This window comes from Pocillopora damicornis, chromosome 10 (genome assembly GCF_964200805.1).
Source record: "Pocillopora damicornis chromosome 10, jaPocDami1.2, whole genome shotgun sequence".
NCBI classification, from domain to species: Eukaryota; Metazoa; Cnidaria; class Anthozoa; order Scleractinia; family Pocilloporidae; genus Pocillopora; species Pocillopora damicornis.
Genome location: NC_142679.1, coordinates 6,430,139 through 6,456,138, shown reverse-complemented (window position 1 = coordinate 6,456,138; position 26,000 = coordinate 6,430,139). Strand labels below are relative to the sequence as shown.

The 26,000-nt window shown below is 39.6% G+C and overlaps 1 protein-coding gene across 3 annotated transcripts; it reads left to right on the top strand.

Moving 5' to 3' along the window:
- The first annotated feature begins 901 nt into the window (after positions 1–901).
- On the top strand, positions 902–25,404 carry LOC113670334 (uncharacterized). Of its 3 annotated transcripts, XM_089183695.1 has the most exons (29): positions 902–1,117; positions 1,204–1,287; positions 2,193–2,251; positions 2,705–2,802; positions 2,888–2,962; positions 3,486–3,566; positions 4,050–4,196; positions 4,571–4,646; positions 5,796–5,897; positions 7,480–7,527; positions 8,498–8,547; positions 9,784–9,856; positions 10,436–10,512; positions 11,605–11,641; positions 11,979–12,299; positions 13,064–13,932; positions 14,725–15,759; positions 16,966–17,038; positions 17,678–17,775; positions 18,119–18,180; positions 18,777–18,966; positions 19,567–19,659; positions 20,040–20,201; positions 20,294–20,386; positions 20,852–20,923; positions 21,495–21,581; positions 22,898–23,035; positions 23,959–24,003; positions 24,346–25,404. In XM_089183695.1, exons 1-29 carry the CDS (start codon positions 1,017–1,019, stop codon positions 24,373–24,375), a joined length of 4,476 nt encoding a protein of 1,491 aa, XP_089039821.1. In that variant the 5' UTR covers positions 902–1,016; the 3' UTR covers positions 24,376–25,404. The 3 variants fall into 3 exon arrangements, with proteins under 3 accessions (XP_089039821.1, XP_089039823.1, XP_089039822.1); XM_089183696.1 differs by lacking the exon at positions 7,480–7,527 and having other exon boundaries at positions 905–1,117; XM_089183697.1 differs by lacking the exons at positions 22,898–23,035; positions 23,959–24,003; positions 24,346–25,404 and adding an exon at positions 22,792–22,879.
- The last annotated feature ends 596 nt before the right edge of the window (positions 25,405–26,000 follow it).

The window sequence follows — 26,000 nt, the reverse complement described above, 5'->3', positions numbered from 1 at the left end:
TGGCAAAGTTTCACGAAAATCGGTTAAATCCATATACCCTATAAATTCGCTCAAAGTGGCTGCATTCCTCCCAAGATCAAATGCGAGATTTTAGCTCATAAAGGTTCGCAAACAACCAGCGCCACGCCAGGAGATTATCTTGCCTTTTAAGACCGCAAACCAATAGGACAACGGGACCTCCTGGCATTAATGATAATGGATCAAGATTTCCCGGGAAATGTAACCATAGCTGTTTTATCTCGATCGCTCAAAGAGCGTTTTGGAGGGCGACACAATAATGAGCAAAGTTGCCAAAAGCAAAGGAAAAACCCGCGGCAAAAGATGGAAAGACCGGAAAGTGTGCTGAGGAGCGAGACAACGAATCGAGATACAGCTTTCAAAATTACGATTCGAGGCAAGAGCCCATTACTTAATGGGCTCTTGTTCGAGGTGATTTTTACTGTTTTTGTACCAAGGCTGGTACTTACAAACAGAGAAGGAAACCTCGTTTTTAACATCATGTATGGCAAGTTTTGATTTGACAGCGACTTCTTTGTTCCGGAAATCTGGACGCCAGTGAGGAGCTCCGCCAGTATCAGTCCCTTTTAAAGAAAAAGTCCCTTTTTACTTCTCTTGACAGAATGGTACTTTCTTTCTTTGTTGAGCCTTTTTTTAAATTTTTTAAATTTGTTTTTACTTAAGACTTTCTTCCGCTTTTAATTTTTCCATGAGCAAAGATTTTTCCATAAGCAGAGATGCCACGTGTGAATTTTACACAAATAAAAGAAAAATCCATTTTTCGGCCTGTGAAGGTGGGAAGTAACCTTTGGCGATCTCAAAGTTCGGAACAAAGTTGGATAGAATTGGCATGAGCTAAAATGAGCTGTGATCGTATTAATTTCAACGAGGGAGACTGGCGCGAGGTCATTCATTGGAACGCAAAAACAAAATGGCGGTTTAAGCTGGCACTTTCTCCCACATTACATGACAATTATTTTGTGCAAGAAGGCAGCCATTCTTTCACCTATTCAGGTACTATGGGGAAAGAGCAAGACCTTCTACAAGCTGCAAAAACTGGAAATGTCGCACACATCGAGAAGATTCTCGGTAATAAGACAAGGAAGTCTGGAATTCAAAGGTATTTGGGAGCTGTCTTGCAGATTGACAGGAAATGAAAGCTGATTGCTCTTTTGCTCTTGTTTATTGATTTTCACGCTTTTGCAGTTTGATGAGCAGGACCGTCAACCCTAATCATCAAGACGAACTTGGATACACTCCGCTTCATTATGCAGCATTAAATGGTCACAGGTAACGATAATATTTTTTTTACTTGGATCGGAAATGACACAAGGAAACCTGGACGTGTTATTACACGCACTGTGCAATTACGTGCATAACTCGGTTGCTGTCTTTCATTGATATTTTCAGTTAACTTTTAATTCTTTGTCAGCCGATCGCTCATTCCAAAAATCGCGAAAAATGAACTTTATTCACGAATGTGTGTTCGATCAAGACTGGCGCGCCATTCCTTTCCACTTACCTGTATGTCCTCCTGAACCTTAACCCTCTAGCTATTGATGTTTTATCACTTTCGTTAACCTTAAGGTTACCACGTTCCATGGATGCGGGCATAATTTTCCTCTACCGAGATTTAACACACTCTAGTGTCCTTAATGGTGTTTGGTTTATAGGCTACACTATACTAGGCTACTGTATGTTGTTTTAGCCCACTACTAATATCAGTATCCAAATTCTCCACACTCTTCTCCATACATTTCCTTTCGTACTAACAAGGAGAATTTGTTTGACAATCAAAGATTTTTTAGATTGGCAATCATTTCTTTGATTCTCATGATCAGCTTTCACTTTATTGAAAAAGTAAATGGTTGTTTCTTTTGGGGTTAAAAAGGTTAAAATGACCATAAATACTAGTAATTGCTTTTTCATCTTCACAAAAGGAAAAGGCAGTGGAAGAGGTATATGTCTTTTAGGACCCCTTTTCTCTTAGTTGTATCAGTGGTTTCGTTCACACTTCCATTTTTTACACATTTTTCTTTACAAGTTGCCTCCTTCCTAGCATTGTTATTTCTTCAGAAGTTTTTTCCCTTTTTCCAACCAGTATCTGTTGGTCGAAGATCACAATGCACACAGTACAGACTTTTCTATCAGTTGTATTCCCACATTTATCTATTTTTGTTTCGCTTCTTTCTCAGGTCATCAGCTGAGCTTCTTTTAAAATATGATGCTTCAACAAACATTCCAGATACTTCTGGTGAGTATCAGAGGAATGATATTGCATGTGAGCTGAAGTAACCAAACAACCAAACTTCACAATTTGTAATGAAATAAACTTCATCAGACCTTTGGATTGAAAATCAAGTGTTGTAATGATCCATAGTTGAGCTGTAATTTTAGCACTTGGAGAAAAGAAGCCTCAAAATGAAATTCAGGCTTTGACAGGAATTTAACCAGTGCCTCCCAAATACTATAGCTGTAGTTGGACACCACCATCAGCTGAAGCTTTGAAGTTGCACCTTGGGAGTGAGGCAGATTTTGGAGTATTCTTCTCTTCCATGAAGGCATCTGATACACTTTGAGATAAGGAACATTGGTTTACTTGATTTTCAATCTGCAGGTCGAATGAAATTTGTTTCCTTCAGTTACTCCATTTTGACGTAACGCAATAAATTTGATCTAAAAACAAAGAACTATTTTATGTCTCTAGGAAATTACCCCCTTCATTTGGCAGCATGGAATGGCCATGCTGATGTTGCTAAAGTGCTCATAAACACAGGACCATCAAGAGCTAATGTCAATGAACAGGTTTGTCACTGAGCAGTACTAGATTTTAGACGTACGTGGATTATTTCTTGACCTTGTGGTTTATTCTTATCCTGATTCTGAACAGAATGATACAGAGGACACAGCTTTACATTCTGCCTCTCAGTTTGGGCAAAGTCTTGTTGTAGCTGTTTTACTTGAGGTACATGATGTTTATTATTTAATGTATGAAAGCTGCAAAGATTGATGACAGATCAGGATTCAGTTGTTCAGAGGGTAGATAACACTATCCTCTAGATAAATCTCTTTGCAGTGGATGGTGCAGTACCCAGTAGATAAAAATTTATCCTTTGGATAGCATTGTCATCCCTTTGACCAACAGGCCCAAACACCATCCACTGGATAAATTTCTATCCAGTGGATAACACACAGTATGTTAATGCTTATCTGCTGGATAGCAGTTTATCCATTGAATAGCATTATCTGCCCTTTGAACAACAAATACCGGTAGGTTTTTCTTTGAATAGAAATGATTAAAAAAAAATCGGCAGAAGGCTCTGATGTTCATTTTATAAGACCTTGCATAATATGATTTTATTAGATTTCTACCACACAAGCTGTTGTCCCTAATGAGTTAGACTGGTGTTTTGCCAGTATTCTTTCCAGGTGAATTCAGTTAAATGTATGTGCTTGGTATTTTTCTTGATATCATATTTTCGTTACAGAATCATGCAGATCCTCGTATTCGAAACAGTCGTCAGGAATCACCACTTGATTTAGCAGCACAGTATGGTCGAATGGAAGCTGTAAGTAAAAAACATTTCAGACACAAACTCATAGAAACTTGGCTCTGAGTCAGGTGGTTCATTGAGAGTGAACTGAATTGACATGTTCAGTTTTTTTGGCTTTAAAATGTTTGATTTGTAGGGGTTAGCAATAATTAACACTTGAACCCCCAAAAGTGACTAGCATCAAATTTGTCCTTACCACATCATCCTTATAATCACACATGGGAATAAAGGAAATGATCAGCTCATTGAAAAAAGCTCTTGATTGTTTTGGAAATTCTTCCTGTCAGCACTTCAGGAAATGTACAGGTCAAGAGAATAAAGAAAATGATCCCCAACTACAGACTGAAGCTCTTGATTGTTAAACAAACTCTTCTACTCTGCACTTAAGGAAATGTTTGCAGAACAGTATGGAGAATATGCATATTGATGTTAGAGTGTAAAGGGTTATTTAAATAATAATCTAGAACTGGGTTAAAAATGGTAATTTTCTGATTATAGGTCAAGCAGTTGTTGAACTATCATCCTGATCTCCTTGAACATGGAAATATGGTTAGAACGCACACCCCTTTTCATCTTGCTGCAAGAAACGGCCATATAAATGTGGTGTCATATTTCCTTAGTTGTGGAATGGATGTCAATATATCGGTAATATATCAGTTTTAATCTTCCATCCCTTGGATTGACTAGCATCTAATTTCTCCCCACATCACCTCTAAATCACTAATTGAGAAAATGACATCCCTAGGAATGACTAACATCTAGTTTCTCCACACAACATCCCCCTGAATCACTCATTAAGGTCACGAGAGTAAAGGAAATGATCACTTACTAAAGAGACTCTTGATTATTAAAAAAGTTCTCTTTCTTAGCACCTTAGGAAATTTAAGTCCAATTACAACTGTACTGAATGATTAGTGAAAAAAAAGCAGCTAATACACCAATTACATTTGAGGGAATTGTAATGGTTATGATTAATGACAATAAATAGCTCCCATTAAGTGACATTATAACTCTTGTAGGGTACATCTGGAACAGCCCTTCATGAAGCAGCACTGTATGGCAAAGTGGATGTGGTTAATCTTCTTCTACAGTGTGGTAAGTTGATTAGTTCAGAGGCTGAAATGCTGGTGACTAAAAATTTTTACTCATGAGTTCACCGGACAACTCTTGAGACTCTGGCTGTGCAATTAAGACTTTAGAGGCTTAATTTGGAACTCTTTACAGCTTCCCTTTCAGTCTTAACCCTTTAACTCCTGTGAGTGACCAAGACAGAATTTCTCCTTACTATTATCTATACAATATCAATCAGATGAGTGATGAGAATAAAGAAAACTATCAATTATGGGATTACTAATTGATTCAATACCAAATTCTTCAAACTAACATAATGAGAATTATTTGGCAGACAGTAAGGAGAATTTCTAATGAGATCTTGGTGGTTAAAGGGTTAACTCTTTACCTCCAATATAGTATTTTGCAAATAGGTTGTGAGAACAGACAGGGTCATTTGCAGAGTATATCATAGCAATGAACTCTTCCTTCTCATTGACAAGGAAATGTTTATTGGTGAGAGTGGAGAATTGCTAAATGGATCTTGGGAGTCCAAGGGTTAATGTCATAATTCCAAAGTTGTACAAAAATTTATCTTTGCTGATTAAGTGTTGACCATTGTTAGTACGATAATTCTGAGACTGAAACTGACTCAATGGTTCTATGAATATTTTTAAATACTAAGTAAAGATATTAGAAGTGAGAACCTTGGGGTAAAGGCTGGTTTTCGTTTATCTAAAAAGTCCCAGACTATTGGCAATCTCACCATTTCTTGACTGTCCCAGATTTTGCTGATATATGTTTGTATTAGAAGATCGCCAGATGTTTGTCTTAGTTGATTATAGATGCCAATTATCTTTGAGCTGGGGATGCAGGAACTGAGCAGTTAGAGAATCGGTGACGAATAAAGTTTTCATATAGTTATCTTCAATGATCAGCAACCATCTTAGAACTCTGGGATGCATTAGGAATATAGAAACACCCCCGATTTTCCAGATTGGTGGATGACCATCCAAGGCAATCAGAGTTGTCTTGATTTTGAGTTTTATTAGTCAGAAAGCTCTGGAATGGTTGGGAAATAGTGAAATCCAGCTTTTTAAACAGTGTTAGAGGATTCCTTGTCCTGGCTGGGTATGAAAATAGTATAACCTTGTGCAAATGTAGAAGATAAGGTCTCATTGTTCGTTGCCATAGGAATTGATGTCACTGTTGTGGATGGCAACAACAAAACAGTGTTGGACCTTTTAGCATCACACCCTTCTGGAAGAACAAGGGAGATTAAAGAACTAATATATGGTGTGTTTTAAATAAAACTTATCCTTTATAATAATTGTACCTTGATCTTCTTGTTAAACCTGTATGAAAGGTTTGATTGACACAATTGCATGCAGCTTTTTTGAGAAGGTTTTCAGAAAAAAAGGATGTAAGTGCATGAAAAAATCTTGAAAGGTTATCTGGGTATCTGGCAATCAATGAGTTTACATCTAAGTCAAATAAATAAATAAATTCATTAAATGCGCAATGCCTCATCATTCTCAGATTTCTCAAAAATCCTGATCATGAGGTTAAAGAGATGTGACCTGAAACTACTCACAATACCTTTTGGGTTTGTTGCATGCACTTTTACAACCTTTTCAAAACAATTGTATACATGTATGGATGGGGTCTCTTGTTGATAGACAGTGCAATCAAGTTGGGCAATACTATGGTGCAAAAAGGGGTTAAAAAGCAGCTGCCTCTGTCCTGGTTATCAAAAACCAATTTTTTTCTTTTGGCAAGAATGCCTTTTGCATAGCTCCTTGTTCAAACAGACATCTTAGAGATGGAAAGAAGAGGTTTGAGAATCTGTTATGGCACAGAAATTTAGCCAGGATACTGAAAAGAAAATGGCCACATTCATAGTCAGATTTTCAGCATGTGTCTGCAAAGTCAAGTTTCCAAAAGGAAGTTAGCCAGTGTCATAATCAATTGTGTTCTTCTTATTAATGGTAGTGATAACAACTAATATACATTTCCTGGAGCATAGCTGTGCTTGAAGAGTAACCAGCTATTTTAATTTGTAGCTTTGGGAGGGCTGGGGGTGAGTTCCCCTAATCACTTCTATAATGTTAACATGCTCTTATGCACTTTAGAATGATTTTCCATTTTCACTGTATAAAGTTTGTTAAGGTGATTCCTCAGAAAAAGCTGTTATTGAACAATTTTTTTAAAATTCTCCTTAAATGTTCCTCACCAATGTCTGTTTCAAAAAAATACAATAAAAAAGATAGGTCAATGGCTTGTTTAGGAGACATGAAGGACAAAACTTACCCCATTAATGCCTGTACTGGCACTAATCACACACGGCATTTTGCTGCAGCTGGAAGCAAGGGTTTTTAAATAAACACTTTAAAAAAACTTGACAGGTAGAAAGTCTCAAGCTTATGGAACAATTTGGTATTTAAGTTTTGGGAAAATCATGCAAATTTTAATGAAATTCACTCAAAATGTTCCTCAAGTCATTCCTTTCAAGGTCATAATTTGCATCCTCGAGTAATGGGCCTTGTGCACACTTTTAGCTTTATTTTTTTTCCCTTAAGGAATTTTTTCTAATTTCCCAAATTTAATGGGGATAAATTTTACACCAAAATTATGCAAAAAAAATATAGGTCACCAAGCACATTCAAGAGCTTAAGACCATTGCACCTCTTTACCTGTTCCATGTATTGAAAAATAGTACTGTGTTTTGGGAGTGCGCATGTGCTCATTGCTCTGATTACTTGATCCTTATGCGCAATACAGGATGCGCAGCGCAAAACTGAGGAATCACCTTAATACCTAGTGATGCTCCAATTCTTTCAATGCTACTAATTTTCTGCTTGAACTTGTTACTAACCAGCCTCCAGCCTCAAAGAGCCTGTTTCTTATTTAAGGCGGCAAAACACTGGTGAGTTCAAACAATTCTGTGAGTAATTGCAGACAAAAGTCAGATCATTGGTAGAGATAAATGAATAAAGGGGTAAGTTTCTGAGGAAACTGTGGTGCTACATCAGTGGGAGGGTATAATAGGGTAATTTAGTATTATCAACTAGGTTTATAATGTAAATTCGTCTCAGGAAAGAGTTTCAAAGCTGACGTTCACTCTGATGAAGGGCTAATGCTTGAAATGTTAGCTTTTAAATTATTTGTGGTGGCCAATTTATGGTATCAACTCAGTTGATAATGTTAAATTACATTGGTTGAGATGATTTGTTCAACTAAAATGCTTCCAGCTGTTGCATGCATGTTTGTGTATATTTTTACACTCCATACATTTCCTAAGGTGTGGATAAGAAGAGTTTGTTTGACAATCAAGAGATTGTTTAGTTGATAATCATTTCCTTTATTATCGTGACCTTAATGTGTGACTCCTAGGGGTCAGAGGGATAATATTAACATTTTGACACACTAATTTTACACAATATGTGGTGAATCTTTTGTCAAGAAGGAATTGTGTAGCTTCCCTATCCCAGTAAATATGAATTTATCTCAGTAGTCTGAGGTGATTATGAGAATGCTTAATCTCTGTAATTATTGTTCTCTACACCTTGCCTATGGCACCAACAATGAAAATTTGTTCAACTTTCAAGAATTTGTTCAGTTGGTTATCATTTCCCTCATTTTCATGACCCTAATGTTTGAGTTGGAGGTGCTATTGTGAGAAGAAATCAGATGCTAGTCACTTGAAGTACATCCCAGGTTTTCTGCAGGAATTTTTGTTTTCTCAAAAGTTAGCCAGTACTCCTGGGTGGAGAAAGGCATGTGTGATAACTAAATTACCCGTTGATGTGTCATGAAAGATGTCTGTGATTTTCATTTGCATCATGTACACTGTAGGTCCTTGTTATTAATGACTATTTTCTCTGCTGTCATCACAGAGTTCAAACCAAGTACAAGAAACTCAGCAAGGACATCAGACACATTTCCTGTGAGTTCAAATCAATTTAACATGTATGACAATAGGCCATTTTACAGTTGTTTACTTAGTTGCCAAGCCTTTGATCTGGAGTGAGGCTGAAGGTAGCTTGTTATGATAAAGATCAGTATCTTGTTAGCATGATAACAAAGTAATTTACATTTGAAAAGCAGAATGTTTGTATCACAACAAGGTCAACCTTAGCCTCCCTCTTGTTCAAAGGCTTGGCAACCTGGCACTCAACTGTAAAATGGACTATTTGTCTTCCCAATATAAACTTGGCCATCAAAGGCACATTGATAAGTAAATGTAAAAGCTTTTAATTACAAACTCACTATCATCCACAGGCTTCTATTCTTAAAAAATGATTTAGTCAACATTTTAGATTTTGTCAGTTTGGTGGATGAGTAAGAAAAGGAAAGAGAGCACCTGATTTTTTTATGCAATTGCCAAGTTATACTCAAATCAGAGTCAGCTGTCACTGTCTGCAATGAGTGGCAAAAGATGTGGCATGCTCCACTACTTTTTGAATTTTCTCTATAACTTTTTATTTATCTCCGTAAAAATATTGGTCACTAATTTCTTGCAACATTGTTTGGGGGAAAGGGCAGACTTTCAAATGACTCATTAGGGATGAATTACAAGATTTCTGTTTATTAATTTGAGTGGAGGGTTTGTCAACCACCTTCTAGTGAAAGACGAGCCAACTACTTATGCCACTCATTTTAGTTAGAGTATGACCAATCACTCAGGGCGGGAGTACAGATTAACTTAGCCATTGAAACCAGGCTTCCTTAGTTCTCAAAGCCTTGAACATTTGGGTTGAACGTCTGCTCATGGTGAGCAAAGAAGGGTTTTGGTGACTAGATATGCAGCATTGCCAGTTTACAACCTACACTGTATGCAAGTGGTGTAGAAGTACGCTGTTTTTTTTTTTCGTTGTTGTTTTTTTCAATACTCAGAATCAGTTTTCTAAAGTTAACCTGAAATGAAATTTGATACGAGTTATTGTTGATACTCTGTAATTTTTTTTATCTTAGGAAAATTGTCTTTTTCTCTTTGGTTGTCCAATTTTTAGGCCTTTAGATATCCTGTAAATATCTTCCAGCCAGTCATTTTTATCTTTTCTTTGTGGCAACTAGACTCCCCCAAAAAAATATTATAAGAGGTAAACCTCCACAGTCAATTAAAAACTGCATTTAAAAATGTGATTAGTTGTAATCTTCAATTTCTAATGTATAACGTTAGGGGTTCCCCGAGCGTCCTAAGTCAATGGCTGTTTCCAGGAGTTCAACCTATAAACCTGTTCCACGTCAGACAGGTGTGTTGTAAAATTGATTGATAAATTTCTATCTTGTTTCTGACGTACTCTTATGAAATTGAACCATTTTTGGGGTATTTGGTGTTAGATCTCTATAACTTCTGCATGATGAGTTTGAGGATTCCCATTAACTGATTATTGATCACTCTAGGGAGCTAGGAGGTTAATAACGTACTTGGAAAAATTGCGCGCCTTTGATTGGCTGAAAACGGGTGCATTCTTGTGTAATAAGAGTGCAAAGTTATAACACGAGTGCAAATTATAAATGGCACGCGCACGCTCTGAAAATTTACGTCTGTCTTGCCTTCCTTTGATGTTTATTCATGTATATTAGTGACAAGTAATTTTTAACAAAATTTCGCTAGCAATTTGGTGTAAAAAAACTTGTAAATTTTTTCTGTCCTATAGGCTCGTGCAGTTTTGTTGTCTTTGAAAAATTTACGCGTGCTTATTAACAACAAATTGCACTCGAAATCTTGTTGCTACTTTACTAATGCACTTTGCCCCCTGATCATTGTTTGTCAACCTGTGGACGGTTTTATCGAGGATTGCAGCTGATCTAGGTTTTGTCATTTACAGGTTTGGATCCAAATGCCCTTCGAAGATCAGGGACTTACGATGCTGTGCCTACCCAACGAACGAGACAGGAGTCATTTGTAAGTGCCTTTGAATTGTTACAGGCTATTAGTTGTGATAAAGTTTCTATGATTGCTAGCTTTAAAAAAAATTAATTCAATTCATCATGGTTCTGGGGAAACTTGCGTTTGGAAAGCCTGTGTCCTAAGAGTTGTAGCTTTTGAGAATGAGGCTGAGAGGTTCAGTAATCATTGGAGAATGTATGCCATAGAAACCATGTCTACTTTGTCTTCCTGTCATTGTTTTTATATGACTATATTCTAGGCCCGTCATTTGGGAGTTCTAGATCCACGTTTGTTTTAGAAACTGTGTGACCGCAAACGTCAACGAGTCACGTGACCCCAGCGGTCACGTTCGCCGTTTGCCGTCTACGTTTGAACTCCGTGTTTGAAATGAAGGAACCTCATCCTTTGTGTAATTCCAGGTGGCAGCGCAAATGTTGATTTTTTTCAGGTGAAAGCCAACGTCGATCTAAAAAGCTGAAAGTCTCGAAACTTCTAACCTCTAACCACAAACTGCTGACCGCGGTTTTATGTTTGCGGTGAACACACCAAACGTGGATCTAAAACTCTATTGCCTGCTTTGATCCCGCGCAAGAACAAAAAATTGCATCGAGCGGACTTAAAAAGTTCAAGATTTTTGGAGAATGTCGTCGGCATCGAGTGGTAAAAAGTGGCAGAGAACTTTCCTAACAAAAGAGACATGAAAGACGTTCTGAGTTTAACGTGCTACAAAAACTAGAAAAAATAAATAATTATTAAAACACAAAATGATATGAATTTTCCAGCGCGCCAAAAAAAAACCATTCTTGATTGTAATGAAAGAGACATATTTTGCTATACACTGAATCCTTTATTGACTAAGCTTCTTGCGTGGTCAATTAATTAATGCTGGCTGACTTTTGGCAAAACCTAGATTTTTGCAGAAAACCTGGGATGCATTTAAAAGTGACTCGTTCTTGTTTTTGCGTTTTGTGGGCCATGACTTCGTCTCAGTCCATAGAAATGCCAAAAAGAACTCGGAACTTATCCAGCCATCTTGACCGCACGCTTGGTCCATAATACATACAGCACGGTTTGTATAGTTAAAAGAAGATAATTTTTTGTTTCCAGGAGCAGCCAACTTATGATCAGGTACCACCAGCTAAAGGTAAGTCTCAACACACAGTGTAGGTTTACATATTTACAACGCGACAACTTTAACCCAGGGCATCCAAGGTTATTAGCTAATAACAGTTTGATTAAAGAACAAAAAGATCAGAGGTGACACACTCAGCTGCCCTCGTGAGTCACTTTTTTGTTTATACCACATTTCGAGTTTATTTAAGAAATAGGTGGTGAGTAGCGAAGTCAATTAGATTGCAGCATTTTTGATAGAGTGTACGTAGATTTATATAATTCATGCGGTGGCTGATTCTTTGAGTTGTGAAGAAAAATGTATCTTAGCTAATTCAGAGGTTTTTACGTCGACCCTTTTTCATTTTCAGCTGCGTCTGCAAGACACACTACTGACTGGACTCAATATGAAGAAGTAGGGTCCAGACCTCCAATCAATAACAATTTGACGTTTGCTGGTGAAGGGTACACCCTATTGGGTTTCCCTGAGCAACCTGCCACAGACGCACCACCCGCGTTAAGTTCCCAGGAGATCACTGTTGGTTACACTCTTGTGGGACTTCCAGGCAACCCTAGTGCAGTCTCTAATGGTAAATGCCCACTGCGACCAGGCAGTACCTATGCCAAAGTGCGGAAAGAAGGTGAGCCCATTGTCTCGCCTTGGACAGGGCCTCCTTCTCAAATACCGGCGGGTGAGTATTCCTGTCTGGCATTTCCTGGTCGGCTAGGGAAAGTGAAACTCTTTCCATGTCAGTTACAATAGTGTAGACATTAAGGTTCTTTCACTGGTACTGTGGCATACGTTTATTAAAATTCTGACGTACAGTGACAGGAGCCGGAAAATGGAGATGTCAGTTTATGTAACTTAATACTCGTTTACTCCAGACACAGTACCCACGAAAAGGTTATGGATTAGACCTTGAACACTTGTGCATGTACGCAACAGAAATTTCAGGGATTTAAACTTTCATGAGAAGACAGTTGAAGACAGTTCGCCCCCCACCTCCCCTCCCCATACATTTTGTAACAGACTGTTTGTCGCTACCTATTTCAACTCGGACATATCGCTTAGGCGCGTAACAACGGTAGATAGAGCGGATATGGATAGAGTGTTGTAAAACCAAATAATCACTACAGCCAATCAGGAGAAAAGAAAATGTCACAATCAGCCAATCAAAACTCAAAGTGAATGCAAGCAAACTGCCTGAAGCGCGGGAAAACGCAAGTGACCTAGTCGCGACTGGTTTTAGTTTTGAATGTGATTGGTTTAGAGGATGGCACGAGATTTCTAGACCAATCAAATTGCGCCGTAAAGTGAAACCCAGGGGGAAGCCTGGATTACTTTCGACACCCAATCGAAAAATACTGTATAGAGCCACAGACTTGTTAGCAGAAGTTACCTTTTCATGAGCTTTCTAAGGGGCCATGTTTGAGTGATCTCCCATTTTTTTTGAAGGCATAGCTAGCATAGACAATCCTGACTATTGTTTGGTTGGTGAGACCACCCGTCCACATTCACAGTCGCAGAACCAAAGTGGAGGCACTTATGACCTTGTTAATCTGCCATCAGGACCGAAACCTGATGTAAACCAACATGATAGTGTCTATGAAGTCCCCCCTGCAACATTAAGGGGAAAAGGCAATGGTCAGGAGGAGAATGGCCCTCCCGTTCAAGTCCCCTCTAGAGTTCCAAGGGGTCAGTCGTTTAATATGTACGAAAACACCAGTATTGGAAATCAGCCGGTCAATCAGCCGGTCAATCAGCCGGTCAATCACCCAAGACAGGAAACGACTAATTACGACTTTGTGTCCCTCCCACCACGAAAAGCTACAATGGAACAGCCCTCTTACGACATAGTTCCTCCACTGAGTCGAACATCTGAGAATCAGCGAGGTAGCCCGGAGGTGAGCTCCTCTGCTGCAGGTGGCACGACTCTAACAAACCGATCCTGCCCCTTGGATGCACCAGGGTACGAGATTGTACAACCACGAAACCTAAGCTCTTTCGCTGGCGACTCAGCGCCTGAAATGAAACCCTTTGCTTCTCTGCCTGGGTATGAACCCATGCTCCCACCCCAAGATGAAGGATACGAAAAGCTGGGCCCTCCAGTTGACATCCAACAGCAGCTAAGCAGCCGTGGAGACTATGAAACCCTTGCCATGGTAGGTCCTCAAAAAACAGGGTCTCAGACAGAACCAGCGCGAGTGACCCAGCAACGGACCAGCGCAGTGAACATTCCTGGCTCGACATCTCTGTATGAGGTGCCCCCGCCTATGGTGTCTCCCGTGTATGAAATTGCACCATCTCCACGAAACGTGCCTCCAGTAAGCTATCTACTTTATTTAACTCTTTAACTCCCAAAAGTGATTAACATGTAACTTCTCCCTATAATATTCTTACATTATCCAGCAAACAGGCAATGAGAATACTCAAACTTGTCATCTTAATCTAACATCAAATTCTCGTAGCGGATTTACAAGGAAATGAATAGTAGCCAAGAAAGGAGAATTAACAATCAGATCATCAGATAACTTTTCCCTTAAGCGGCTGCCTATGGTGTAATAGACGGCAGTGCCCGGAAAGGGGCCATAAGGACAAACCCCAACACACGGGAGCTTGCTGCTTGAAGGTAGCAGTGGACCGCTAGTAACCGGCTTTTGGTGAAACTCGTGGTTAACTTGTGTACAAGTGGCTCCAAAGGTGTTTCAAGTGTTTTTTTTTTCTTTTAGAGAAAATTTTTGTTTTGCCGTATTTGATTTTTTGTTTGGAAAGTAGTAAGGTTTCCTACATGTAGAAATGATTTATGGTACGTGAAATGTGAAGCGGGAAGCGGGAAGAATTCGTTGGAAAGTATGTGGAGCGAAACGAAGTGTAACGAGTGAAGTGTTATGTGTGTTACGTGAAGAACGAATTGTGTAGTTTGTGGCATGTAGTGCGAAGAGTTTAGAAGTGTTAAGTGCGAAGCCTGGTGCGTTATAGAGTGAATCCATTTCCATCCTTCAGCTCATAACTCTCAGCAGACTTCTTACGTTCCTCTTCGCTCACAGCTTCCTGGCCACGTCTCTCTTAAGAGAAAGTACTTTGCTCATTTAATTAACATTTCTACGTTCTCATAGCTTCCCCCTCGACCAGCACAGCCAACCCCTCCGACCCAACCCCCAGTTAACTTTGGAGTTCAGTGGATCGAGAAGGAACCGGAACAAGCTCAGCCTAAGCTCCCCCCACGGAGAATGAATGAATATTGCGACTGGCACTCGCTCAAGAAACAAGATCCCACGTCACCTGAGAGGCCCCCTAAGTCTGGGGCCTACGAAATAGTACGCCTTGAGGGCTCATCAGAGGTAGGAACGGTAGACTTGGACAAAATGCGGTGGAGAGAAAGTCGTGGTTCTGGGGGAGAATATTGTACACTGTCACCTTCGGCCGTAGGACCTGGCGAAACTCTAAACAGAGACAGCATTGCTTCTAGCGAGATGTCGAATATGTCAGAACCTACAATGACACCGCCATTTTCTCCTCCGTCGCCAAACACTGCTGAAGCCTCAGTATTTGATGTTTTCGGATCGTTACAATCCTCAGATATGACGACAATTCTGGAGGCTCCCGAAGTTGTACAAGATCAACCACGACCCCCCCGACCCATTCCACGCAAAAGGACCAAACCGAAACTTCTTCCCCGCAACGACAGTTTGCACGATGAAGATTACGCATCTCCACAGGGGGAACCTACGAGAGCTGAAAGCAGTGCTGTTTGTTTTGAGAGGAGTCAAGACCCGTTTAGTTTTCCTCCTGCAATGGCTTCCGCGCAAGAGATGGACAGCCCGAAAAACAGTGATTTTGCCGAGCTACATAAGCGATTTTCGCCGCATTCTTCGCGCGAAAATATCTTTTCTGATGTGAACGCTGCACTTGGTGGAGAGCGGCAAGAGCCCGACGGAGCCGAAACTCAAACTGATGCGAGGCCTTCGCCGTTGGTTTATGAAAATGTGTTGTTTAGACGAAGCGATGAAGTAAACAAGAACTCGCCGGGTGAAACCCGCGAGAATGGAACTGTTGCGAAGAAAGATGATTCTGTTGAGAGGCCTGATTCATATAGGTTAAGCACATTGTCAGCGGATAGCCCCATGGACGAGAGAGAGGAATGGGAAAAGGTAACGTTTTCAATTTCAAACGAGATTTTGTTCCTGTTATGGATTTTTTCCTTGCTAATTTATCCTTTTGAACTCAGACCTTTGGTATTGACAGGGTTTTTGTTAAATCTATTATGAAAGCAGTTCTCAATTGATTGACGAAACACCGAAGCTAAGTTAATGACGGCAACCTGTAAGAACAAGGGTTGATGTCATCATTAGCCAATGAGAAATCAAGGTAACAACAGGTGAATTTCTTGAACTGAGCGCGGGAAAACGTGGGTGACCAAGTCTCACCATTGGCTCTAGTTTTGAATCTCATTGGTTTAGAGGATGACGCGAGTTCAGGGCTAAAAATTAACTCTAGTGCTTGGTGGCCAGTCGGGCCAGTTTCCTTAAATTCTTCGTTGCTCATCCCAAAATGAAGTAGCCCTCGATTTCCTTTAGTCTAAAATGAAAAACTTGAATAAACGCCCCATGGCTTTTAACGGAGTGTTAACTAAAAGGAAAGAACAAGCTCGTGAAATCACTGTTATAACGGCTTGGAATTTCCACTTCAGAACTAAAAACTTCGCTAAAATGGATGATCTTATAGTCCAGGCAAAGAAATGAAGAGAAAGGTAGTCCAATTAAACTACATATTGAGTTTTATTTTTAACTTTGTACTTCGCATAATTTACGTTGCAACTTTTCGAAATTCTGTAGCATAGTCGCACAACGGGCATTCAAACCTTAACTTTTGGTGGCCCTGGTCAGTTTTAACTCGCCACTGGCGACCGTGCGACCGCCAATTTTTAGCCTTGCGAGTTCTCTACACCAATCGGAGATCGCGAGAGAGAAAAACCAGCGCAATCTCGGATTACTTTCGACACTCCGTTGAAAATTGCTCTCATCTTTCAGATAATTTTACCCTGATCTTTAAGATAGGGGGTTGCTATAAAATAGAGGAAGAGAGATTTCTTTAAGAACATGTTCTATAGTTATTGGTGATCGGTCACTAAGCAGATTAATGCTCTCTTTGTATTGGTTGGCAAATGGTAAACAAACCGTAATACCTCCGCGAAAAAACAGCAACGGCAACAACAAGTAATTTAGTAACGGGAAATTATGCATAGAACTGACATTTCTCCCTGCGCATGTAAAAAGATGGGATTCAGTATATAGACCCTGACGTATCTTTCGCATGTAATTACATTAGCAATTAATTTTCTTGTGTTTTTGCTTTAGATCGAAGCCTTCCTGTCTTCAATATCTCAGATTGATATGCCTCAGACTTTAGAGCTACAGATCGCTGATGCAGGTGTCTTTTTAACCGTTTTAGTTGCTCTTGTTATTTTTCCTTCCCTCGTCGTGTTTGCTTTAGAATTTAAAAAAACACCTGCCTAGAAGATATCGAGGAGAATCTGCAATGACTTTCTGCATAGAAAAGGGCACGTAACAGACACTTGGTCTTAATTTTCCTAAAAGGGGAGCAATGGCAAATGCAAGGAAAATTAAATCGAATTTACTTGACACTCACATTTGAATGAAGTAAAACATGTTGGCATGAAGATGGAAAGAAAGTCGCTAAATGATCCCCGCGGGTGAGCGGAATTAAAGACATTGTGAAAAAGAAGTCTGAACAAATGCACGCTTCGTTCCCGTAAACGAATCTGATCACAACTAAATGAAATGAATCATATGTTGACTTTCGGTTGAATTATAAGTAAAGCAATGATCCGAGCAGAGGAGAGCTGCTGTAAAAGAAAATGGTAACCCTACTTAAATTTTACTTGCTCCCAGCTCAATTGGTAGTAGCGACTACCTAGTTTTTGAGATGCATGGGTTCGAATCATGTCGAAGCTTAGAAATTTCTGAGCTTTTTATCCGCAATTTTTTCAATTGCAACTCGCCTAAGAGAATTATTTCTTCATTTTGCGCTCTTGTATGTACATGTTAGGCAAGGCAGACACTGTAGCGGGCTGGCTGAAGGCACTGGATCTTGATCAGTACGAGTCATGTCTGGTGGCCAATGGATTTGACAATATCATGTTCTTGGTACGTTCTACTTTTGCTGTTGTTCCTGTTGTTCATGTTAGTGCGCCTCTTTCTTGGTCAAAACATTTAGACCTAATGATAACGACATGTGGTACAATTAATCGTTCGGATGAGTGTAGTCCTGAGGAAGACTGTTGTCGATAGTAGCGACTGACATTTGGACAACCCGAGCAGAAATTATCATCAAAGGTTGTCGAAACATCAGTTACCACTACTGACAACAGTACTTCTCAGGACTACGCTCACCCGGGCGATCAAACTACACTGTTACATGCTACCCCCGGGTTCAAACCGTTTACTGCATTAAGATAAATTTTATGTAACCAACGTGGCACTTTTACAGAATGGGGTTCTTGAAGATGATGATCTTATGGATATAGGAATTGTGGACTTTAACCACAGAAGGTACGAATGAAAAAATTCATTTATTATTTTAAAAAATTCAGTCCTAATTTCAGTTCGAGTAAGCGTTTTGAAATGATTGTAAATTTGTCTGTCCCACGCTACAAATGAGATATGGAATGAGAGTGAGCGAGTCGGCAAATAGTTTAAGCGAGTTAACTGTGGAAGTGGAAGAATTTACTGGGAGACGTTGACTACTGGGCTATATAATTCGTTGGTTTCACTGTTATTCTTTTATCTCGAACTGTCTCTTGTTTTCTTTTGATCTGATTGGTCGTTGTGGTCATTGTGGTATTGGTTGTGAGGCACTGAGTCGCGAAGCGCGGGAAAGCGTGAGTGATCAAGTGACGGTTGGTGTTAAGTTTGCATCTGATTGGTTGAGAGGATGGTGCATCTGATCGTTGTGAGGCACTGAGTCGCGAAGCGCGGGAAAGCGTGAGTGACCAAGTGACGGTTGGTGTTAAGTTGGCATCTGATTGGTTGAGAGGATGGTACAACTTTTTTAGACCAATCGTTTTAGACCTGAACGTCGGGAAACAAAAGTAATAACTACAGACATCCAATTGAATGTGAAACCAACCCTATTTTAATTTTAACAGAACCATCATGGAAGCGGTGAAGACCTTAAAACCCTGTCCCCGGCTCAACGACCCTGCGTCAGCAAAGCCTGAGAGTTTGGAGGACTGGTTAGAGCTTCTGAGTCTCTCTGAGTACTATGATGTGTTTCAACACAATGGTTTTACCTATATGGAGAGAATACACAGGCTATGGGAAGTGGAGCTAACGTCGGTTAGTGACGTTGACTCATATTAAGCGGACATTCTTTAGAATTTCTGACACTTAATCTCGCGCGATGACACGGGTATTCTTTCCAGAATTCTGTCGATGGAAAAACTGTTTTGATTCACCTTAAAGCAGCGCACACGCAAGAACAATAACAAGTTATGACATCATTTTGAGTGCAATTTGGTGTTAATAAGTACGAGTAAATTATATGTGCCTGTTTAAACCAAAGTGCACAAGAAATAATTTTGTTACGTATTACTGAATTTGCGTGAAAAGGTGAAATTTTGAACGCGCGCGCGCGTTATTTATAATTTGCACACGTGTTACAACTTCGCATTCGTGTTACATCAAAAACGCACTCGTTTTTTCAGCTAATTAGACGCGCGTAATTTTCTAAGGAAGAAAATATCCGCTAACGGGACCAAAATAGACATGAAACGGTTGAACGCAAACTTGGTGGTCAATGATAGTGAATGAAAGTTGAAACTATCATCTACTATCATGACCGTATGAACGGGGCTTAACGCGTTATTAAATTTCAGCTTAAGTGCAGATTTGTCATGAAGCCGGGAGCTTAATGCAGTTCTCTTTACGGGCTCCTAGGTTCTGGAAATAAACTCTCTCGGTCATCGGAAACGAATCATGGCTTCATTAAAAAAGGAAGCGAAGAAAAAAGAAAGAGAAGAACCATTAGAAGTAAGTCAAGACCACTTGAAGCCGAGTGGCGGCAAGACTGACGGACTGATTGACTTTCTAGGATGGCTGAATAACTGACTGGCTGGCTGCTTGACTGTGGGAATAGCTCGCTGGTTGACCAGCTTGAAGTCTGACCAACAGACTGACTAACTGACTGACTGACTGACCAGCTGATTGACAGTCTGACTGGACTGACTGACTGACCGACCAACGGACCTACCGACAGTCCGACTGACCGGCTGGCTGTCTAACCTAAAAACTGGCTGGCTCGGTCTTTATTTATTTTTTTAATTGTCTATTCTTTTTTCATATATTTATTTATCTATTTATTTATACATGAGTTCATTTATTTGATATTTACACGTTCTTTAATTGTTAAGAACACAAAGCTTGAAGACAGTAGTGCTGCTCTCGAAGTACAGTTAGCGGAGCTCAAAATGTACTGCCCAGATGAGAAACCGCCGACTATAACAACCGCCGGAGCAACAACCGAAGATGACCTGCTGGCGGCTGCCGAAGAGTTGATGACTGGTCCTGAAAAGGTATGAAGTCATGTAAACCTCGATTTTAAACCGAGGACAATTCAATTCGGATTGTTGCTGCTTTGAGAGTCCGAATGCATTTTCTTTTGCAGGCGAATGAAAGGAAGTCAAAGGAAAATGTGTCTATGAAGTGGAGACACGAACCCTCAATGTTGATAGATGGAAGTGTAAATTATAGTACTCTGGTGAGTGGAAAACTAGTCAAAGAGAATTTGTAAGGGACTTTGGACACTGCATTGGTCAGGAATGTCACTTTCTGTGATAATCATATATTAGTATGCACTATGACAGTGTGTAACGTCTAAGGCGCGCTCTGATTGGTTACACAAACTCCGAATATCCTTTGATATTCACCTTCGAGAGAGGCGCGCTGGATTTGTGCCCGAGAATATTGTATTTGTTGCAGGAATAAATGACTTAAAATTATCTTTTTTGCTCTATTATCTCATTGTTTTAGTAATACTAAAACAATTAATTATCTCAGTGCCGGTGGGTAGCGTTAGATATTTAACTTGCCGCATCGCGGCTCGATAAATATCCACGACAAGCCACATTTAAGTCGGTGAGTAGTTGTTAATTATAACCAGTCCTTAAAACTCCTTTGGTTTCACAGGAATAATTGTTGGTTTGGTTTATGCTTTTCTTTTCAGTATCTCGGGTCGCATGCAGTTAAAACAATCACGGGGTTGCAGTCTACCGTTGAAGCCTCCCGTAAAATGAGAGTAAGACAAGTTGTATTACCTACTAGAGCGAAGTTTGAGTGAGAGTCTTTAAACCAAAACCAAAATAATTACAATAGCAAATTAGAGTGAAGGAAATATGCCAAGAAGCCAATGAGAACTCAAAATATAGACAAGCAAACTGCTTGAAGCGCGGGAAAACGTGGGTGACTAAGTCGCGATTGGTTTTAGGTTTGAATCTGATTGGTTGAGACAGTGGTGCGAGTTTTCTTGACCAATCACAGAGCGAGGTATGAGAACTAAAAAAAAGACAAGCAAACTGCTTGAAGCGCGGGAAAACGTGAGTGACTAAGTCGCGATTGGTTTTAGGTTTGAATCTGATTGGTTGAGACAGTGGCGCGAGTTTTCTTGACCAATCACAGAGCGAGGTAAAGCAAGACCACGACAATTTCCGATTTATTTCGACCCTCAATTTAAAACTGCTATAACTGTTTGTGAACTAAAGGTCTGAAAGAAAAATATACAGGGAAAGTTGATGGTTTTTAGCGAACCTTTGGGTAGGCTTCTTCTATATTTCATGTATCTTTTCATTTTTCTTGTTTGTCTTTTTTAGCTGTCTACAGCCAAGCTTCAGAAAATTCCCTCAGTGATGCTTTCAGTGTCCGTAAAAGGAATTAAGTTCATTGATGCAAGGTCAAAGGTAATGCTTTCTTCATTGCAATCAGTACTCACCAGGAAAAGCTAACGAGTTCCACGAAGTGGTAAAAGTGGCTGTAGTTTACGTAACGTTTGTAAATGGCAACAGTGAAAAGTATTGCTTTGGATTTGGACTTTTTTAGATGAAGATAAAAAGATAACTATTTTTTACCTTTAAAAATGTTAGGCCAGTTTAGTTGACTCCCAGGGTAACCGCGACGATTTGAAATAATGATCATTTATCGACTGACTTTCGAAAGCTGGGTTTACCTTTTGACCCCTAAGAGTGATTAGCATGGAATTTCTCCCAACAATATCCCCCGTGAAACAAACACTAAGGTCACGAGAATAAAGGAAATGATCACCAACTAAAGAAGCTCTTGATTGTAAAACAAATTCTCCTTGTCAGTACCCTAGGAAATGTATAGAGAACAGAATGAAGAATATTCATTCTGATGTTAGGGTGTAAAGGGTTAATGAACACTCACTCTCCTCTTGACAGATATTGACAATTAACTATCACTCAAATGACCTCCTATAACTGGCAGATTGAAAGTGACCAATCAAACTGACTTTCGCGACTTAAATCTTTTAGCCAATACCATCACGGCAAAACCTTCCAATCAGTTTTGGCGAATTAGACTTTGACACTAGACAAAAAAAAAAAACTCCTCACTCCTCTGATGATGACTTTCGCTCCTGTTGTCGAAATCCCACTTTTTGTTACCGATAAGAATCCTTTTCAAGACTTACCTTGCCTGGGAAATTATTAGCGCAATCAAATGTTGCTCCTGAATCAAACCAATTACGGTAGAAATGGCGAAGTGCTTTTCGATTCAGCGTTGTAAAACCAAAACCAAAGCAACAGCCAATCAGATGAAAGGAAGTTATGTCAAGGAACCAATGAGAGCTCAAACTTAAAACACGCAATTTGATTGAAGCGCGGGATAATGCGAGTGACCAAAACGAGTCTAGTTTTAAATTTGAATCTGATTGGTCGAGGAAGTGTTGCAAGTTTTCTGGACCAATCATATGTCGACACTCAACTAAAAATTTCTTTAATCATGATAACTATGATATCATGACTTCTACGATGATGGAAGCGTTTCTAAATAATGTACTTTTGATCTTTTTGGATTTGAACCAGATTAGTTGGGTCTTTTTTTCATATCAAGCCGAGTATTGCTATTAATCGGACCACTTTTTTTCCGTAGATCATGGTCAGTAATCATGATGTTTTTGGACTTGAACCAGATTAGTTGGGTCTTTTATTTATATCAAGCCGAGTATTGTTATTAATCGGAACACTTTTTTCCGTAGATCATGGTCAGTAATCACGACATCAGAAACATATCGTACATCACACAGGATCCAGAAGACAGAACAGTGTTTGCTTATATCGCCAGAGACGCTAAGACAAACAGCCATTACTGTCACGTGTTCAGAATGGATAACATGGTGAGTTAGTTGCTAAAATTATCCATGCCTTCAAGCCGTGTATAAGTGTACACTTCTTATCCTTTCCAAGCAACTTTAGTTTAAAAGCTTGGATGGAAAATTGGGGTAATCTTTCCTTTTTGGAAATTTCACTTGTTTAGAAACTGACACATCTGTTAACGAACAAGTGGACTCCCTCAGGACGAGATATTCTGGTGTAGATGAGTTCAAAAGCACATTTGCTAAGGAGTTTGTAAAGTGTACGATTAAAATTCAGTGGAAATCCGCTAACTCGTATCCGGTTTACTCGGATCTCCCGGTAACTCAAACAAGATTCGATTTCCCTTGACCCATCTTTTTCAGTCATTTACTATCTGCGAACTCGAACTCCCGCTGAGTCGAACCATTTTATCTTGAGAGTTCGCGTTAGCGCGTTCTACTGTATACTCGTTTCTCGAAAGCCCCATTTCTCGAAAGCCCTGTTAACTTAACGGGTCCGCTGTTCTGTTTTCATTCAAGACTCAAACAAAAACTTTGTCAAGTATACAATAAAACTATAAACTTAAGAATTAAAACTGGAACTGTGTCAGAACGTGCTTCTTTATTCTCTAAATATGTGGAGAAACGGGCCCCAGGCAAGGCCTTGTCGGTTAAAGGACAAGTAACGCTGTCCATCGGATAAATCGCTATCCAGCGGATAAGTGTAAACAAAACGTACTACGCTATACACTACACCCTTCGAACAACCGGGTCCAGTAGTTTTAAGGAACAAGTTTTCTTTGCTTCTGTGCGAGTGACTTCACATATTATTTTGACTGTTATCTTGATTTCTTTAGCTGGAACCAAAATGTCAGTTTCCTTCTCCAGCAAGCTTTTATAATTAGTTACCAATTCTAATCGACTTTGATTTTGCTAGAATAAGATTGTAATTTTGTTTTGAACAGACTATGTCAGATGATATTACTATGACGATAGGACAAGCTTTTGAGGCAAGTTTATGTAAAATATTAGATTAATTTCAGTATCAAAGCAATCGCGCACCTGCCCCTCCCCTGACCCAACATTAACCTTAACTTGTAATCAGTTGACAATTTTGAGTTAGGGGAGGGGTAGGTGTGTAGTTGCTCCGACACTGACATCAATCCGAAATATCAGATGTGCAAAGATCGATTTGATCAATGACCACCACATGAGTATAACAGTAGCAATCTCATACGGTATTTTAACTATCTGGTTCAGGCTTTCTCTTCCTCCCGTCTCAGGGACTCCTGGAGAGAGTCTTGGCTAAAGTTTAAATAGTTACATTTTTGTCTTTTGATCTTAAATTACAGCTTGCCTTCAGTCGCTTTAAGCAGTCTTAAAAACGCCAACTGGAATGGTGACAAGATGGATGATCTGCCAAAACAGATCGTCAAGCCCAGCGGAATAGATCCATTCATTCGTCTTGCATCATTAAAATTCAAGTATCGTACGCGGAAGAGAAAAGGGACTTAATTTCATGACAGTGTTTAAAAAGGTCAAAATCGGCTACTTTTACCGAGAAGCTGGTTATAATATACTTCTAGCGTGACATGGCGTATTTAGCATTGCGTGACAAGATGCCTGATAGTGCCATAGTTGAGCGTCACGCAAATAACAGCTGCAAACAAGGAAATGTTCGCGTGCCTTAAGGCTGTTTCTTTTAATGAAGACAAATTGTTTGCATGAAAAAGTTCAACGTTCTCTTTCAAATGACTTAGTAGAAGAGTTGTGCATGCCACATGTATTCGCTTCAATTGAGTGATTGTGTTTCTAAGCCGTTTGATTGGCTGGGACTGGCCGAAATCGTTACATAGGGGTGTATATATATATGTATACACATAATATTATTATTTTTATTGTCACGGCTAAGAGACGAACGATCTTCAGCTATTTATACCACCTGATTTAGGAATGATCCTTTTGTGATCAATTTACGTGTTTACCAAACAAATCAATTTATCGATAAGATTGAATTTAAATGAACCTGCTACAACGGGCACCTACCCTTCCATCAAATGAGGCATCCCCCTCTACCATCGCTGCTATGATTAGTCACGTGAATGTGACCAATGGTACATTGTCCAGTTGGTGTGACTCAACCGTATTTCAGGTAGAATTTTATTTTGTATGTTTACTAGATAGGTTCCAATTTTTATTTTTTAGCAAAATATTTTTAAAAAATAATACTTTTTTATAAATGGTTTATTTTTTTAACTTACACAAAATGAGATTGAAGTAGCGAGGTGTGACTAATTTAAATAAAATCTTTGATCAAGCGCTGTTCAACGTGCTAGGGCGACGGTTTTATCCAAGCGATTTTGAAAAAAAATTATTTGTGCAGAATGCTTAATAAATTTGACTTACATGTTTGTTGTGTCTTTCTCCATTGTTGCAAGTGTTCAATTGGTACCGATAATATTGTTCAATTTTTTGAGTCTTTTTCCGATTTGCAAGCAGGGAAAAAGGTGACACAAATCTCTCATTCCGCACGAAGCCTCCGTCTGATTTCGGACATTTCCGCCCGATTCCGAACGCTTCTGTCTGATTACGGACAGTACCATCTGATTTCGGACGGTTCCGTCTGACTTCGGACACTTGCGTTGTTCCGACTCTGGACGACTCCGCCACTTCCGAACGCCTCCGTTCGATTTCCGACACGTCCGTAAGAATTATTTTTGTAATCTTGGCAAGATGATAAAGTAAATCCCATGAATACTGAGAAGTATTCCCGCGAACAATTGAGCTGTTTAAAGCTCATAGGCTTCTCTTACCTTCAAGGCGTGAAAAGGAATGAGCAGAAAGTTCGAATTTGTTCAAACTTTTCACCTGTGAGCATACCTTCATCATTAGCCCGGCAGGACGTACCCCTCTGCGCCCGCCCGTGGGAATATTTCAGAAGACTCGGGGTGAGATTTGCCAGAGGCCTGTCACTAATACTCAGACCCCTTGCAGACGTCTCGCCGGC